Raw genomic sequence first — 18530 nt, 5'->3', positions numbered from 1 at the left:
ACCAGTCCTGGTTAGCTACTGAACGGGCCACTCTTTTCTCACCTCAAATTGTAATATTTTTTACACTTCCTTCTTCTCCTGGTTACTTCCTCACCTCTTAACTCCACTCGTATTTTATTATCCCTATAATGTGGCAACTGTAACATTTTGGAAATATTTTCAAGTTGGTTATGCAATACCAGTTATGCCGTTCCAGTCAGATTCGAGCAATACATATCTTTACAGTAATACATAACATGAAACATTACCCTAAAACCCTTTTGTCCCGATCACCTGCCACTCAGGGAGGATAAGCATCTTTACCCAGGTCTGTACTGTTTATGAGAAGTGCTATCATTCAGTGATTGAGAACCTGTGTTGTTGCTGCCTGTGTCCCCTTTCTTCCCAGACTGCGTGGTGGTTTGCATTAGGACTCTCTGCCAGCCACTGCTCTATTTCATTCTGGAAAGGTAGACCGGCAGATCGGCATTATGCTCACAGTTCTATGAGACCTAGCTAGAGCCTTGGACTATGTTTCTTGATTAGACCAAAGTAGTCCCAAAGTAGTCCCAGGCTCATGGAATGGTAGTGGTCAGGTCCTTTAAGGACTGTGGTACTAGCAGTTGCAGCAGAGGGTAAAATATTTAGGCCAGTTTATGGGGACCATGTCCAATTGTCCTCAGGTTAGGGGTTTTTAAAGTGAAAAATGTCTTTAGGCCAGTTTATGGGGACCATGTCCAATTGTCCTCAGGTTAGGGGTTTTGAAAGTGAAAAATGTCTTTAGGCTTCATGGTGATGGTAGAAAATATCACAAACGGACATTGCCCCCAGACACACTTGGATCATTACCTCATACATGTACTCAAGCGTGTCTGGTCCCACATCCCACAAAGCACCATTATTTCTAGAAGCAGATGGAGCCTTGGAGATGAAGAGGATGTACAAGGCTTGTACTGTGTCGGTCACCATTGGTCACTTTGACTCGCTCCCTCCCCCCACCCACCCCTGATACGCCCATTTGATTTTACTCATGTAATATTAATCTTCGGACTTCTCCGGGCCAGAGTTGCTGACTTGTCAAGTAATGTCATGGCGAAATAGACTATTTATTACCATTGTCAATGGCCAAAAACATATATTTCCTTGGATTCAATTGAAGGGAAAATATGTGAAGCAAAAGTTCTCCCTCTTTTAAATAAAACATATTACCTGTATAAAGTATAACCTTGATTTATAATTGTATGGTATTAAGCCTATATATAACACTGTTGATATCTCACCAATGATCCTCAGACGTCACACTCAACATAAAATACATTTACACACTGAAACAATGTATTTGTATGTATTTTGCTTTTGCCACGTGCAACCGACTGGGAATCTGCTGCACCGTGTTCTTCTTTTGAGTACTGTTCATCACCACGGTGTATGTAGAAACGAACAACACGTGCACGTTTGTCTTCGCCTTGATGGTATCACAACAAATGCTGATGTGCGTCAAGAGGCAAAACAACGTTTGTGATTTTGGTACGTCGGGGAGTGGGATAACCCTCACAGAAGGAAAATAGATTGCAGGTCATTGGATCAGGTTTGCCGAGTGAGAGTGAAATTGAAAGACTGTGTATGCTGTAGGGGCTTTTTTTTTTATGGAGCTGTAGACGGGTTGGTTGTTTAGCAACAACAGGGCAAAACAGATGAGGTTGGCTTAGATTGTTGACAACTTGTAAGCTATACAAGACATGGTATCAACAACATGATAAAACAAGCTGAGATGAGCCACTTGCGATTCCCCACATGGCAGTTTCTTGTCGTTCTTGGCAGCAATCTGGCCAACCAGAATCATGACAACAGTCTGCCTTCTGCCCCATGGAGGCGTGCACATCGTTTTCGTGACGTTGTCATCCAACCCATCTATAGAGAGAGCAGCCGAGCAGATCAGACGTCTAGTACTTGATCAGTTATGACAGTTATGACAAACTAGTTGATCACTCCTATAGGCTTTTCTCTCAAACTGCAAGGCCTTCTATACTGTGTGTGACTAAAACCCCACTGACAATGATAGGCGAATGTAAATGCTCACATTCCATGCCATGGTCTCTGGTATTTATAAGAATAAAATAATATACCTTAGACAGCCACTCTATAGCTCAGATGTAAGGAATTTATTCAATAACCGTCAGTATTTTGTGGTCTCAGTTATTCCATATAAAAAGCTTGAAATTGATGTCGGGTGATGTGCAGTTATTTACATCCCCCAACAATATGCCCAATAGCAGTATGCCTACTAACAAAATATCCCTGCCAATGAGGGTACTCTACTCTGTCTGGGCAATTCCAGAAGAGATAATGGACCAACATCAGTCCCTCTGCTGCCTGTCCTACTGTATATGCTTTCTCTGCATGGGGTGAATGGGAACATTGTGTTAATGTGTAAACAGCCAGCCTGACCCAGCAGCAACCTTCTCCCTGTGTCCTGGAGGCTGGAGCCCAGTATGATCAGACAGAGAGCCAAGCCAAGCCCCCCCCCCATCTACGTCACCAGTCACAGGTGCTCTGCCAGCTTGCGGGACCATGTCAGGCTGCCAAGATGCCATCCCATTTGCCAGCTGCTGAGGGACCTGCACGACTCCGCTCACTGCTAGTCAAATGTCAGCCTACAGCTGCCGGAGAACAGGGAGTGGAGTGCAGTCTGTACCTGTGCTCTAACTCCAACACCGTCGGCATCAGCCACTAATGTGTTCTTTTACCATCAGTGTAGAATAACAACCATCTGGTTGCTGTACACAAACATAGTAGGGAAGGAGGTACGATTAGAGAGTGATAAGGAAGACATGAATAATGTGTAGATGGTAAAAACAAATTTGTAACGAATGGAAATGTTCCAGCATCAATAGCTGAACTTCCGGGAAAGTTCCGACACTTCTGCTTTTGATATCTTTCAGATTGATGACTTGATCTGACGAGGATTCCAGTGGAGACCGACATTTTGCCCATTGGTGTGTCTGTCTGACACCTGCATCACAGTTGGGAAATTGCAGATATTTCTACTTATTCTGTCCAGCAAATGAACGAGTGAAACATATTGTCTGTCATCAAACATTGAAATGAACGCCATCACAAGGAAGAAGAGTCCTTTAGCACATTAGAGGAATGATGCAGCCTGTGAACCAAGTCTCACCCCAGTTTCTCATAGAAATTCGCGATGTTTACTTGTGCGGATTCCTTACGCTCTCATCTAGTAAATGTAAAAACAACACCTATGAACCTTTTTCATGTCAGCTTGTAATTCTCTTTCGTTTTTATCCCTGTAGATATTGGCTTAGTTACATGCATTGTTCCCACTTCCCAGAGTCTTCACTGGTAAACAGTTACTATTGTATTGGTGGAGAAGTACATTGGACCTAGTTACCTCAACAGCAACATACAGCACATCACGCCAAAACAAAAGCAAAGGGGCGGTGAGTTCAACTTTAAGAGACAGTTGCAAACCTAAGGCTGTGTGTGTGTGTGTGTGTGTGTGTGTGTGTGTGTGTGTGTGTGTGGTCATCTGTTGATTGAACATGCAGATCTTTGAGGATCTCTGTCTGCAGGGACCCTGGTTTTCCAATCAGGCAACATAAAAATTGTATTAAGGAATTTAGGTAGGGACCAACTATAGTAAAAAAAGAAAAAAGAGCCATGGAAAATGTAAATGAAAGAAGTACTGAAGGTGACAGGGTTTTGGTAGCATGCACACTAATGTAAATCCAATCTTGATCGTACGCCGTACACACACTCATGCTTATTCAAATTCTACATAGCCAAGCATTCTAGTCTGTTGTCAGAAACATGCTTCAAACACTATAGTAAACTGCTTCAAGCACAAGTTGTGGCTTTCACATTCCCATATACTGTCAACATACAGCAACGGTAATCCTCAAATATGTGTTTGCATTAAACTGCGCCTCAGTGTGAAAATGGCAGGTTATTTATCAGTCCTTGTAGCCTGCTGTGCCTTGATAGAAAAACTTCTGACTCTATGACACTTAATGTATAAAAAAACCCAGCTGTTTTTACTGTGCACGAAGAACAGTCAAACAGTCAAGGAGAGTCGTGAGGTTGGAGAGTCGTGTTCATCTGTACATTTCATCTGTCTTTCTTGCAAAGTTCTGCTAGCTAAGCAGAGCTACTCCAGGTCACTCAGCCAGCGCTGCTAGAGGCGGGAGCCAGCCTGAGGTTAACTACTCAAGTCAAAATGTATTTGTCAAATGCGGAGAATACAACAGGTGTAGACTTTACTATGAAATGCTTAATTACGAGGCCCTTCCCAACAATGCAGAGTTAAAAGGTAAGAAAATGTGAGAATGAAAATAGAAAATAGTAACAGAATAAATAACAATAACAAAGCTATGTATACTGAACAAAAATATAAACACCATTTATTTGATTTTACTGAGTTACATTTAATATGAGTAAATCAATGAATTAGGCCTTAATCTATGGGTTTCACATGACTGGGAATACAGATATGCATTCAAATTGCCATTGATAAAATGCAATTGTGTTCATTGTGCATAGCTTATGCCTAACCATACTGCCACCATGGGGCACTCTGTTCACAATGTTGACTTCGGCAAATGGCTCGCCCACACGACACCATACATGTACGTGGTCTGCGATTGTGAGGCCGGTTGGACGTACTGCCAAATCCTCTAAAACGCTGTTGGGGGTGGCTTATGGTAGATAAATTAGCATTAAATACTCTAGCAACAGCTCTGATGGACATTCATGCAGTCAGCATGCCAATTCCACACACCCTCAAAACTTGAGACATCTTTGGCATTGTTTAGTGTGACAATACTGCACATTTTAGAGTGGCCTTTTCTTGTCCCCAGCACAAGGTGCACATGTGCAATGATTGTGCTGTTTAATCAGCTTCTTGATATGCCACACCTGTCTGGTGGATGGATTATCTTGGCAAAGGAGGAATGCTCACTAACAGATATGTAAACAACATTTGTGAGAAATATACTTTTTGTGTGTATGGAACATTTCTGGGATCTTTTATTTCAGCTCATGAAACATGGGACCAACACTTTACATGTTGCGTTTTATATTTTTGTTCAGTGTACAAGGAGTACCGGTACTGAGTCAATGTGCAGGAGTATGAGGTAGTTGAGGTAATATGTACATGTAGGTAGGGGTAAGAGTCACTAGGCAATCAGGTTACATAATAAGCAGTAGCATCACCGTATGTGAAGAGTGTGAACATGTGTGTTTGGCGTCAATATGCATGTGTGTGTTTTGTGTTGTGAGTGTATGTGTGTGTTGGAGTGTCATTGTAAGAACAGTACCAGTCCAAAGTTTGGACACACCTACTCATTCAAGGGTTTTTCTTTATTTGGACTGTTTTCTACATTGTAGAATAATAGTGAAGACACTGAAACTATGAAATAACACATATGGAATCATGTAGTAACCAAAAAAGTGTTAAACAAATTCTTTGTTTAAAAAAATGTAGATTCCTCAAAGTAGCCACCCTTTGCCTCGATGACAGCTTTGCACACTCTTGGCATTCACTCAACCAGCTTCATTTGGTAGTCACCTGGAATCCATTTAAATGAACAGGTGTGCCTTGTAGAATTAGAAGATATAAGATAGCCCTATTTGATAAAAGACCAAGTCCATATTATGGCAAGAACGCTTAAATAAACAAAGACAAACGACAGTCCATCATTACTTTAAGACATGAAGGTCAGTCAATCCGGAAAATGTCAAGAAATTTGAAAGTTTCTTCAAGTGCGGTCGCAAAAACCATCAAGCGCTGTGATGAAACTGGCTCTCATGAGAACCGCCAAAGGAATGGAAGACCCAAGTTACCTCTGCTGCAGGGGATAAGTTCATTAGAGTTAACAGCCTCAGAAATTGCAGCCCAAAGAAATGCTTCAGAGTTCAAATAACAGACACATCTCAACATCAACTGTTCAGAGGAGACGTGAATCAGGCCTTCATGGTCGAATTGTATTTATATAGCCCTTCTTGCATCAGCTAATATATCAGTGCTGTACAGAAACCCAGCCTAAAACCCCAAACAGCAAGCAATGCAGGTGTAGAAGCACGGTGACTAGGAAAAACTCCCTAGAAAGGCCAAAACCTAGGAAGAAACCTAGAGAGGAACCAGGCTATGAGGGGTGGCCAGTATTCTTCTGGCTGTGCCGGGTGGAGATTATGACAGAACATGGCCAAGATGTTCAAATGTTCATCAATGACCAGCATGGTCAAATAATAATAATCACAGTAGTTGTCGAGGGTGCAACAAGTCAGCACCTCAGGAGTAAATGTCAGTTGGCTTTTCATAGCCAATCATTGAGAGTATCTCTACTGCTCCTGCTGTCTGTAGAGAGTTGAAAACAGCAGTCCTGGGACAGGTAGCATGTCCGGTGAACAGGTCAGGGCTCCATAGCCACAGGCAGAACAGTTGAAAATGGTGCAGCAGCACGGCCAGGTGGACTGGGCAGAGCAAGGAGTCATCATGCCAGGTAGTCCTGAGGCATGGTCCTAGGGCTCAGGTCCTCCGAGAGAAAGAAAGAGAGAATTAGAGAGAGCATACTTAAATTCACACAGGACACTGGATAAGACATGAGAAGTACTCCAGATATAACAGAATGACCCTAGCACCCCGACACATAAACTACTGCAGCATAAATACTGGAGGCTGAGACAGGAGGGGTCAGGAGACACTGTGGCCCCATCCGATGATACCCCCAGACAGGGCCAAACAGGCAGAATATAACCCCACCCACTTTGCCAAAGCTTACCACTAGAAGGATATCTTCAACCACCAACTTATTACCCTGAGACAAGGCTGAGTATAGCCCACGAATATCTCCCCCACGGCACAACCCAAGGGGTGGCGCCAACCCAGACAGGAAGACCACATCATTGACTCAACCCACTCAAGTGACGCACCCCTCCTAGGGACGTCATGGAAGAGCACCAGTAAGCCCGTGACTCAGCCCCTGTAATAGGGTTAGAGGCAGAGAATCCCAGTGGAGCGAGGGGAACCGGCTAGGCAGAGACAGCAAGGGCGGTTCGTTGCTCCAGAGCCTTTCCGTTCACCTTCACACTCCTGGGCCAGACTACACTCAATCATATGACCTACTGAAGAGATGAGTCTTCAGTAAAGACTTAAAGGTTGAGACCGAGTCTGCATCTCTCACATGGGTAGGCAGACCATTCCATAACAATTTAGCTCTATAGGAGAAAGCCCTGCCTCCAGCTTAGAAATTCTAGGGACAATTAGGAGGCCTGCGTCTTGTGACCGTAGCGTACGTGTAGGTATGTACGGCAGGACCAAATCGGAAAGATAGGTAGGAGCAAGCCCATGTAATGCTTTGTAGGCTAGCAATAAAACCTTGAAATCAGCCATAGCCTTAACAGGAAGCTAGTGTAGTGAGGCTAGCACTGGAGTAATATGATCAAATTTTTTGGTTCTAGTCAGGATTCTAGCAGCAGTATTTAGCACTAACTGAAGTTTATTTAGTGCTTTATCCGGGTAGCCGGAAGGTAGAGCATTGCAGTGGTCTAACCTAGAAGTAACAAAAGCATGGATTAATTTTTCTGCATCATTTTTGGACAAAGTTTCTGATTTTTGCAATGTTACGTAGATGGAAAAAAACTGTCCTTGAAACAGTCTTGATATGTTCGTCAAAAGAGCCATCAGGGTCCAGAGTAACGCTGAGGTCCTTCACAGTTTTATTTGAGACGACTGTACAACCATTAAGATTAATTGTCAGATTCAACAGAAGATCTCTTTGTTTCTTGGGACATAGAACAAGCATCTCTGTTTTGTCCGAGTTTAAAAGTAGAACGTTTGCAGCCATCCACTTCCTTATGTCTGAAACACAGGCTTCTAGCGAGGGCAATTTTGGGGCTTCACCATGTTTCATCAAAATGTACAGCTGTGTGTCATCCGCATAGCAGTGAAAGTTAACATTATGTTTTCGAATGACATCCCCAAGAGGTAAAATATATAGTGAACACAATAGTGGTCCTAAAACGGAACCTTGAGGAAGACCGACATTTACAGTTGATTTGTCAGAGGACAAGCCATTCACAGAGACAAACTGATATCTTTCCGACAGATAAGATCTAAACCAGGCCAGAACTTGTCCGTGTAGACCAATTTGGGTTTCCAATTTCTCCAAAAGAATGTGGTGATCGACGGTATCAAAAACAGCACTAAGGTCTAGGAGCCCGAGGACAGATGCAGAGCCTCGGTCTGACGCCATTAAAAGGTCATTTACCACCTTCACAAGTGCAGTTCAACATAGGAGGGCCAAACACAGGAAGCAGCTCTTTCAGTAGTTTAGTTGGAATAGGGTCCAGTATGCAGCTTGAAGGTTTAGAGGCCATGATTATTTTCATCATTGTGTCAAGAGTTATAGTACTAAAACACTAGTGTCTCCCTTGATCCTAGGTCCTGGCAGAGTTGTGCAGACTCAGTACAATTGAGCTTTGGAGGAATACACAGATTTAAAGAGGAGTCCATAATTTGCTTTCTAATGATTATGATCTTTTACTCAAAGAAGTTCATGAATTTATTACTGCTGAAGTGAAAGCCATCCTCTCTTGGGGAATGCTGCTTTTTAGTTTGCGACAGTATCAAAAATACATTTTGGATTGTTCTTATTTTCCTCAATTAAGTTGGAAAAATAGGATGATCGAGCAGCAGTGAGGGCTCTTCGATACAGCACGGTACTGTCTTTCCAAGCTAGTCGGAATGTTCCAGTTTGGTGTGGCGCCAATTCCGTTCCAATTTTCTGGAAGCTTGCTTCAGAGCTCGGGTATTTTCTGTATACCAGGGAGCTAGTTTCTTATGACAAATGTTTTTAGGGGTCCAACTTCATCTAGGGTATTGCGCAAGGTTAAATTGAGTTCCTCGGTTAGGTGGTTAACTATTTTTGTCATCTGACGTCCTTGGGTAGGCATAGGGAGTCTGGAAGGGCATCAAGGAATCTTTGTGTTGTCTGAGAATTTATAGCACGACTTTTGATGCTCCTTGGTTGGGGTCTGAGCAGATTATTTGTTGCGATTGCAAACGTAATAAAATGGTGGTCCAATATTCCAGGATTATGAGGAAAAACATTAAGATCCACAACATTTATTCCATGGGACAAAACTAGGTCCAGAGTACGAATGTGGCAGTGAGTAGGTCCAGAGACATGTTGGACAAAACCCACTGAGTCGATGATGGCTCCGAAAGCCTTTTGGAGTGGGTCTGTGGACTTTTCCATGTGAATATTAAAGTCACCAAAAAATAGAATATTATCTGCTATGACTACAAGGTCTGATAGGAATTCAGGGAACTCAGTGAGGAACGCTGTATATGGCCCAGGAGGCCTGTAAACAGTAGCTATAAAAAGTGATTGAGTAGGCTGCATAGATTTCATAACTAGAAGCTCAAAAGATGAAAACGTTGTTTTTTTTGTAAATTGACATGTGCAATCGTAAATGTTAGCAACACCTCCGCCTTTGCGGGATGCACAGGGGATATGGTCACTAGTGTAACCAGAAGGTGAGGCCTCATAACACAGTCAATTCATCAGGCTTAAACCATGTTCCAGTCAGGCCAATCACATCAAGATTATGATAAGTGATTAGTTCATTGACTATAACTGCCTTTGAAGTGAGGGATCTAATGTTAAGTAGCCCTATTTTGAGATGTGAGGTATCACGATCTCTTTCAATAATGGCAGGAATGGAGGAGGAGATTGCTAAGGCGAACACTGCCGTGTTTAGTTTTGCCCAACCCAGGTCGAGGCACAGACACGGTCTCAATGGGGATAGCTGAGCTGACTAAACTGACTGTGTTAGTGGCAGACTCCACTAAGCTGGCAGGCTGGCTAACAACCTGCTGCCTGGCCTGCAACCCATTTCATTGTGGAGCTAGGGGAGTTAGAGCCCTGTCTATGTTCGTAGATAAGATGAGAGCACCCCTCCAGCTAGGATGGAGTCCATCACTCCTCAACAGGCCAGGCTTGGTCCTGTTTGTGGGTGAGTCCCAGAAAGAGGGCCAATTATCTACAAATTCTATATTTTGGGAGGGGGAGAAAACAGTTTCAACCAGCGATTGAATTGTGTGACTGCTGTAGAGCTCATCACTCCCCCTAACTGGGAGGGGGCCAGAGACAATTACTCGATGCCGACACATCTTTCTAGGCGATTTACACGCTGAAGCTATGTTGCGCTTGGTGTCCTCTGACTGTTTCATCCTAACATCGTTGGTGCCGACGTGGATAACAATATCTATATATTCTCGACACTCGGCAGTTTTAGCTTTAGCCAGCACCATCTTCAGATTAGCCTTAACATCGGTAGCCCTGCCCCCTGGTAAATAGTGTATGATCGCTGGATGATTCGTTTGAAGTCTAATACTGCGGGTAATGAAGTCGCCAATGACTAGGGTTTTCAATTTGTCAGAGCTAATGGTGGGAAGCTTCGGTGTCTCAGACCCCGTAACGGGTGGAGTAGAGACCAGAGAAGGCTCAGCCTCTGACTCCGACTCGCTGCTTAATGGGGAGAACTGGTTGAAAGTTTCTGTTGGCTGAATGAGCGACACCGGTTGAGCATTCCTACAGCATTTCCCTCCAGAAGCCATGAGAAAGTTGTCCGGCTGCATGGACCGTGCGAGGGGATTTATACTAACGTTACTATCTGTACTTACTGGTGGCACAGACGCTGTTTCATCCTTTCCTACACTGAAATGACCCTTTCCTAACGATTGCGTCTGAAGCTGGGCTTGTAGCACAGCTATCCTCGCGGTAAGGCGATTGTTCTCCTGTATATTATGAGTACAGCGACTGCAATTAGAAGGCATCATGTTAATGTTGCTACTTAGCTTCGGCTGTTGGAAGTCCTGACAAACCATGTCCAGAAAACGTCCGGAGTGAAAAAGTTGAATGAAAAAAAGTTGAGTGAGGGGAAAAACTAAAAATACAAACTGTAATTAAAAAGTAAAAACCGTAAAGTTGGTAGCAAAGTAAGGTTGGCAACAAAACGTACAGCAGCACGTAAACAAGTCTGCAAGTTGTGACCGCAAAGAAACCACTACTAAAGGACACCAATAAAAAGAAGAGAGTTGTTTGTGCCAAGAAGCACGTTGGACATTAGACATGTGAAATCTGTTCTTTGATCTGATTAGTCCAAATTTGCAATTTTTGGTTCCAACCGCCGTGTCTTTGTGAGACGCAGAGTAGGTGAATGGATGATCTCTGCATGTGTGGTTCCCACCGTGAAGCATGGAGGAGGAGGTGTGGGGGTGCTTTGCTGGTGACACTGTCAGTGATCTATTTAGAATTCAAAGCACACTTAACCAGCATGGCTACCACAGCATTCTACAGCCATATGCCATCCCATCTGGTTTGCGCTTAGTGGGACTATCATTTGTTTTTCAACAGGACAATGACCCGAAACACCAAGACCAAGAAGGAGAGTGATGGAGTTCTGCATCAGATGACCTGGCCTCCACAATTACCCAACCTCAACCCAATTGAAATGATTTGGGATGAGTTGGAAGCAGCCAACAAGTGCTCAGCATATGTGGGAACTCCTTTAAGACTGTTGGAAAATAATTATTCATGAAGCTGGTTGAGAAAATGCCAAGAGTGTGCAAAGCTGTCATCAAGGCAAAGGGTGGCTACTTTGAAGTATCTCAAATATCAAATATATTTTTGATTTGTTTAACATTTTTTTGCTTTCTACATGATTCCATTTCATTGTTTTCTACATTCTACAATAGAAAATAGTAAAAAATAAAGAAAAAAACCCATGAATGAGTAGGTGTGTCCAAACTTTTGACTGGTTCTGTATCAGTGAGTGGGCTCCAACTGTCCATGAGCGTTAGTGTGAGACGCATCACAGCAGGCTGGACCAGCCATGACGTGGCTAGCAAAGGAGAAAGAGATACGTGGGCCTGTCTGCCCTTCCCCTGACTTCCCTCTGGCCTAGCTGCATACTGGATGTAGGCTAGACATGGGTTTGATTGCCTTTCCAACTGCACAACAGTTGATGTCAGAAAAGGTGTGTGTGTGTGTGTGTGTGTGTGTGTGTGTGTGTGTGTGTGTGTGTGTGTGTGTGTGTGTGTGTGTGTGTGTGTGTGTGTGTGTAGCCTTGTGGTTAAGAGCATTGGGCCAGTAACCGGAAGGTCACTGGTTTGAATCCACCGAGCCGACTAGGTGAAAAATCTGCTGGTGCCCTTGAGGCACTTAACCCTAATTTCTCCTGTAACTCGCTCTGGATAAGAGCGTTTGCTAAATGGCTCAAATGTAAAAATGTTTATGTATACAGGTACTGTGTAATTAGCAGAGGCTGAACTGGCCAGTGCTTATCTGAATTAGAATGAATGTACATGGACTGCAGTACCTTCAGGCTTGGGCTTCATCAAAGCTCGGTACCAGGCAGGCACTTAGTCCTTATCTGGACTGCAGCAGCAAAGTGTGTGTGGGAAAGCAGGCATAGCATGTTTCAGACAAGGTCGTCAAGAGCTCAAATGTAATTTTAGCTTGGCCGCCTCCCTGGTTTTCATAGACCAATAGTTTAAGACATATTTTCAGACGTTTTGTATCATTCAAATGGTCTCCTTTTGATTTGAAAACATTTCAGTCAAGCAGTTGTTGAGGTTTTTCTATAAGAATGTTTTCATTGTCAGAAAATAAGTTCTATGAGTGTGAAGCTTTGTTTTCCTGGGCACACTGCTCTCTACTCCTGCTTTTCTGAAAGATCGTAACAATAGCTCGTAAAAGAGCACTCGAGAAGAGTGAGATTAACAACACAAGGGAATGTTGCCTAGGGAAAACCTGCTCCCAGAAGGTATATTTATCACAGCTCTGTCAATCAACTCCTGGCTGCATTTCAAATGAACCACTTTTTTTCTTTTGTCTCATAAGGAACGCTTTTGGTTGAGAATATGCAAATCCAAGGCCGAGCGGAAGACCCAGGTAGAACCATCTCTCTCTCCCTCCGAGACAACTACAACCACTGGGTAATACTGGACCCCGTCAGACAGAGGCTCTACCTGAACAGCACCGGCAGGGCCCTCGACCGAGATGTAAGCATTCAAACACGCTACGACTATTCCAATGTTTTTGCTGTGGGGTTTGGGTTACTCTAAAGCAGAAAAAAACAGTTCACCGCAAGTTAGCGACACATTTACATTCCCTTCAAAAACATCCTGAGGTAAAATAAGCTCCACAGCATACTGTAGCCACGTTGTGTTTCTTTGCATTCTGTTTCTTTGCATTCTCCTATTAAACATGTACAGTGTGCAAGCAACAAACCTATCCATTCTTGAAAGAAAAGTCCTGCACATGCACTGAACCGTACACTTTGAACAGTGCACCGGATAGAAACGTTGGCTAAATGGTATATGTTATGTACCGGTGTTAGCGTAGTTTATGATAATAGAATAATAGTCTGATCTGAAGCATAACTTTCTTTACATGTTCTACACATCAATCCCAGTCATTTTGTTCAGTGTGAACCAGTTGAAAGGAGACAAATGACTCTCTGTCCCCTGCTGTCCTTGGTTCCTTCTGAAACTATGCTTCTCCCCCCATCTTAGCCCCCTCCTACATCCATTCCATCGTGGTCCAGGTCCAGTGCACCAACGAGCTGGTCGGGAGCATCATTCGACACGAGGTGCGCATCGTTGTGAGGGATCGCAATGACAACGCGCCCCAGTTCCAGAAGCCTCGCTACTATGTCGCCATAAACGAGGTGAGACCCCCAGGACAACCTAGTTAAATCTTTTTTACAATCCAAGACGATGTGTCTGACTCTCGCTCTGAGTTCATAGGCCACCATTGAGCAGTATCTCATTTACTTAGTCTTGAATATTTCAGTCCGTTCAACCTGAATAGGGCCATACAATTTGGGAAAGGCTGTAAAAATGTGAAATATTAGCCATTGCTCAGACTGTGGACTGGTAGGTACGGTAATAAATTCAAATCTAATTCCATTTATTCCCATGAAGCTTTTTTGACTGTTAAAGAGACTAAGACTGTGGTCATTAAAATTCCTGTAACTATAGCTACTGTGGGATCATCCCACATTTTATTCTGGAGACTTTTTTTTTGTGGTTTAACATTGATGGCCCATCCAACCACGGGGACTGCGTGGGTCTCTGTGGTTTAACAGTGGGACCTCCATGGGTCTCTATGTCGCTTAACAGTGGGACCTCCATGGGTCTCTATGTGGTTTAACAGTGGGACCTCCATGGGTCTATGTGGTTTAACAGTACATTCTCCATGGGCTCTGGGCATAGAGGGCCACAGAGCAGCTGGTATCTCACTGAGGTGTCCCACCAGGGGACAAATTAGCTACATGGTGATTTTGCAGCTTTTCCCTAATAGAAAAAGGGTCCCCTGAGTGTTTCTGTGTTAGATTGAGCTCATTAGCGAGCAGCCTTTTGGAGTAGCAGACAGAGAAGACAGCCTCTGCAGAGGCTTCTGTTCTCAAACTATTGGAAATGGTTTGCTTTCGTTATTCTGCTCTACAGATTTATTTTCACACAGTTTGAAATGTTGGTAAAACTTTACTTGGATAGTTCATCTGTAGATGCTCTACACACTATCTACTAACCCTAGCTCTAGCTTTAACCCTTACCCTGACCCTTATCCTAACCCTAAACGTAACCCTTACCCTGACCCTTATTCTAACCCTAAACGTAACCCTTACCCTGACCCTTATTCTAACCCTAAACGTAACCCTTACCCTGACCCTTATCCTAACCCTTATCCTAACCCTAAACGTAACCCTTACCCTGACCCTTATTCTAACCCTAAACGTAACCCTTACCCTGACCCTTATTCTAACCCTAAACGTAACCCTTACCCTGACCCTTATTCTAACCCTAAACCTAACCATTACCCTGACTCTTATTCTAACCCTAAACGTGACCCTCATCCTAACCCTAAACGTAACCCTTACCCTGACCCTTATTCTAACCCTAAACGTAACCCTTACCCTGACCCTTATTCTAACCCTAAACGTAACCCTTACCCTGACCCTGACCCTCATCCTAACCCTAAACGTAACCCTTACCCTGACCCTTATCCTAACCCTAAACGTAACCCTTACCCTGACCCAAATTCTAAACCTAACCGTAACCCAAATAGTTGCTTATCGTCAGATAGTTGACCTGTAGAGCAACTACAGATGGGAGAAACCGGACTATCCAAACGAAGTGTGACTGAAATGTTCGACTGACACAAAGATAGGGGGTCCAATAGAATGCAGAGTCTCCTGTCCATCAGTCAGCTTTTGAAGCCCATGTAGTAGAGAGCTACAGGGCTGTCAAAGCAGAGAGCGATATAACAACAGCTAGAGGTATTCGCGGCTGAACGAAGTATGTTGTGGAGCTGAAGACATCTGCTAATGGGAGATCTTGACTGCACACGTGGACATACTTGGCATGACGCTACTGTGTGTCATAGAGTATCTGGAGAGCCTTACTTGCATGCTTTCCAACTTTCCGCTGAAGTTGCAAGCCCAGAGGATGGGAGGAGTTAGTGAATGCCAATCATGCGTGCTAGCTGTATGCTCTTGTGAGACCTTGACCCTGTTTAAAAATTCCATTAACTACACCTTCACCCGAAACTGGCATCAAGAGTTATAGTCGAGGCTGAATCACTCACACGTGTTAATCAGGCACTTAGTCTTTAGAAAGCTCTAGATGCACCTTAACCTTTCAACACCTTGTTATCTCATATGGGGAGAATCTTTTGGCCTCTCCTTGTGTATCCCAATAAATACACTACTAAGATGTGCTAAATGGTATATGTAACCCCTTGGTTATTAAATGCACTGTACACTTCTTTATGCCACATTAATTAATTCGTTACGGCGGCCTTCATGCATATAGTCTGTTACGCAATGTTTATCACTGAGGCGCTGATGTGCAGACTAAGGGACGTGGAGGAGTGATGTGCTCCCAGAGGCGTGTCTGTGACCGGTTGGCGCTGGGAGAGCCTTGCATCCCAATGAGGAATCGTGGTGCCTGTCCTAAATAATGTTAGCTCCTAAATAATGCGTGCTTATGTATTTCTGCGGTTAACAAAATTGCAGAGTGGATGGGATGTATGGCTGTCCCTATCCTGTCGAAGACGACAGAGTAGATTTCAATTTTTGCGAATGGGAAACATGGAAATCGTGCCTCTACTTTTCATTACAGCACCTCTTTAGAAATTACACTTGGGGTCCCTGCTGTGGGTTTCTATGAGGTTTTTCCTATTCAGCTGAGTGAAAACATTTCTACAGTCGTGTTTCACTGAACTCTCTCCTCTCTTCCTCTTGTATCTGACTTCTTTTGTGTGTTCATGTTCCTGAAAAGTCAGATACAAGAGCAGCCGGGTAGCATTTCAGGAGCTAAAATACCCAGGTTTCCTTGGTGCTGCCAACAGGCACTAGACTATTACCTTCTCTTCTCACATCTAACAGCGGTCCACTGTGGGGCTCAGGTATGACAGCTGAAAGGAAGCATTCTGGTGCTGGGAATCACTCGCCCCTCTCAGAAGACCAAGAGCAAGGCTTTGTTGGTGACTGGCTGAGCTAGCCACCTTAGAATCCAACAGGGATTATGTTGTTGCACAACCAGTCACTTCAAAACCTAACTAATCCTGTTGTCTGTAAACAAATCAACGGCATGTTGTGACGCGGGAAAAATTGTTACAGTTGCGTATCGCAATGCTATTTTTGACGATATTATATAGCTACTTTTTTTGTTGCTAGGTAGCGTTAGCTAGCGCTATTGTCGACTGTGCCTGCACCAAAACTGCAGTATTTTTCATCCTATAGCTTGTTCTCCATCTTTAAAAAAAATAGTGATCCAATATTGTTTTCAGCACTTTTGTTTCCATGACTGATCAAAACTCATTTTCTCATGCGCTCTCTTGTCCCCCTGCAGCAGATGTACACTATAGTGAGAAATATGTCAGGAATGTCAAATCGCAATAAAATTGCAGTATCAAATCACAAAACATATAGAATCGAGAGAATCTTAATAGTCGTATGGGCACCTAAGTCTCGTGATAATATAGTATAGTAAGGTCCCTGGCAATTCCCAGCCCTAATGTTGGTTTCGCCCTGTCTGTTTCACTCAGAATGGCTGGATCGTTAGTGTTTTGATGAAGGTTGTTGTCGACCGAATGCTTAGCTCAGGAAAACTGACACTTACATCTGATTCAAGTGTGTGGAGACTTCATTTTTATAGTTTGGATCGTTAGTATTGTCATAACGATGTAATAATGTCTCACAGTTGACCCCAGTTGGCACGACCATCTTCTCCGGCTTCACTGGGAATAATGGAGCTCTGGACATTGATGACGGCCCAAACGGACAGATTGAATACATCATCCAGTACAACCCAACTGACCCGGTATGTTACATCTCAACACTTACTGACTGACCCATCCAATCTGATTCTCTTTAAACCCACGACTGATGGCAATCACACTGCACAGCCTCAAAAGATTGCTAGAGATATTAGATTATGACCGTATTACTCATATCACTAGGTAGGGGTCACAAAGCCACAAATGTCCTGTTGAGGCAATCTCTACACCGGAGATCTCTGCACTCGCTCTGGCAGACAATGAATGAGGCAAGGGGGAGCTTTTCTGAGTGGAGTGCACTCTTAACCCAGGGTAGTGTATCTCTTTGTGTCACAGATGGCCAACAGGACGTTTGACATCCCTCTCACCCTTTCTGGCTCGATGGTCCTGAGGGAGAGGCTCAACTACGAGGAGATCACCCGCTACCTGGTCATCATCCAGGCTAATGTAAGTCTCTGTCTGTCTGTCTGCATGGCTATCTAGTCATCAAAGTCTGTGGTCATGTCTGGGGATGTACCCTATTCCCTGTATAGTACACTACTTTTGACCAGGGCCTGCCTGTCTAGGGTAAGCGATGGACAAACCAAACACTGGAGTATACTGTACTGTACATGGGTACATTACTGTACAATGTGTTTTTTTGAATCGGGTAGGCTGTAGCACTAAGAAAAACTTGAAGTGAAACTTTATACCACTTTGTAAATGCAAAATCATATTTTTGTTGTGTGGAAGTTAAATGATTGTTGGATGTTCTTTTGAAAAGAAGGACATACTAGATGTCCAAGGCAAGAATGGTAAAAGAGAGTACTGAATAATCCATTCAATTATTCCTCAGTCAAGGTATGACTCTAGAATGGAACATTCACCAAAGGTGTCATTCATTTCCAGGATTGTACCAAAATGTTTTGGAATGTCTTTGATACTGGAACATTTGAATGAACAGATACTTGAACCGACGTGGCGTGTATTTTCAATGCAAGTGCTTTCCAGGTTGAAATGAATGCAATGCAGAATGTTTTTGAAAACTTGAATCTTTTGGAAAATACAGACAGGATGTTGCACTTAAGATGGAACCGCGGTGTTCCACCAATTAGGTGCCTTTTAGGTGAGTGGCGAGGCCTACGCATTTTTTTAGATACTCCTACCCGAGGTAGAACAAAACACAAGCATGTTTTTTTTTCT

At 43.5% G+C, this 18530-nt stretch overlaps 1 protein-coding gene across 1 annotated transcript in view; it reads left to right on the top strand.

Moving 5' to 3' along the window:
• pcdh15b (protocadherin-related 15b) overlaps nucleotides 1-18530 on the top strand; it is a 214316-nt gene that overhangs the window by 60112 nt on the left and 135674 nt on the right. Inside the window, exons 6-10 of the mRNA XM_042305961.1 lie at nucleotides 12906-13066; nucleotide 13405; nucleotides 13580-13734; nucleotides 17273-17392; nucleotides 17685-17795. Of these exons, the coding sequence (XP_042161895.1) occupies nucleotides 12906-13066; nucleotide 13405; nucleotides 13580-13734; nucleotides 17273-17392; nucleotides 17685-17795 (548 nt within the window). The remainder of the gene's footprint in view (nucleotides 1-12905; nucleotides 13067-13404; nucleotides 13406-13579; nucleotides 13735-17272; nucleotides 17393-17684; nucleotides 17796-18530) is intronic.

The sequence above is a fragment of the Oncorhynchus tshawytscha genome, linkage group LG25, assembly GCF_018296145.1.
Source record: "Oncorhynchus tshawytscha isolate Ot180627B linkage group LG25, Otsh_v2.0, whole genome shotgun sequence".
Classification (NCBI taxonomy): Eukaryota; Metazoa; Chordata; class Actinopteri; order Salmoniformes; family Salmonidae; genus Oncorhynchus; species Oncorhynchus tshawytscha.
This window is presented reverse-complemented; position numbering and strand designations above follow the sequence as displayed.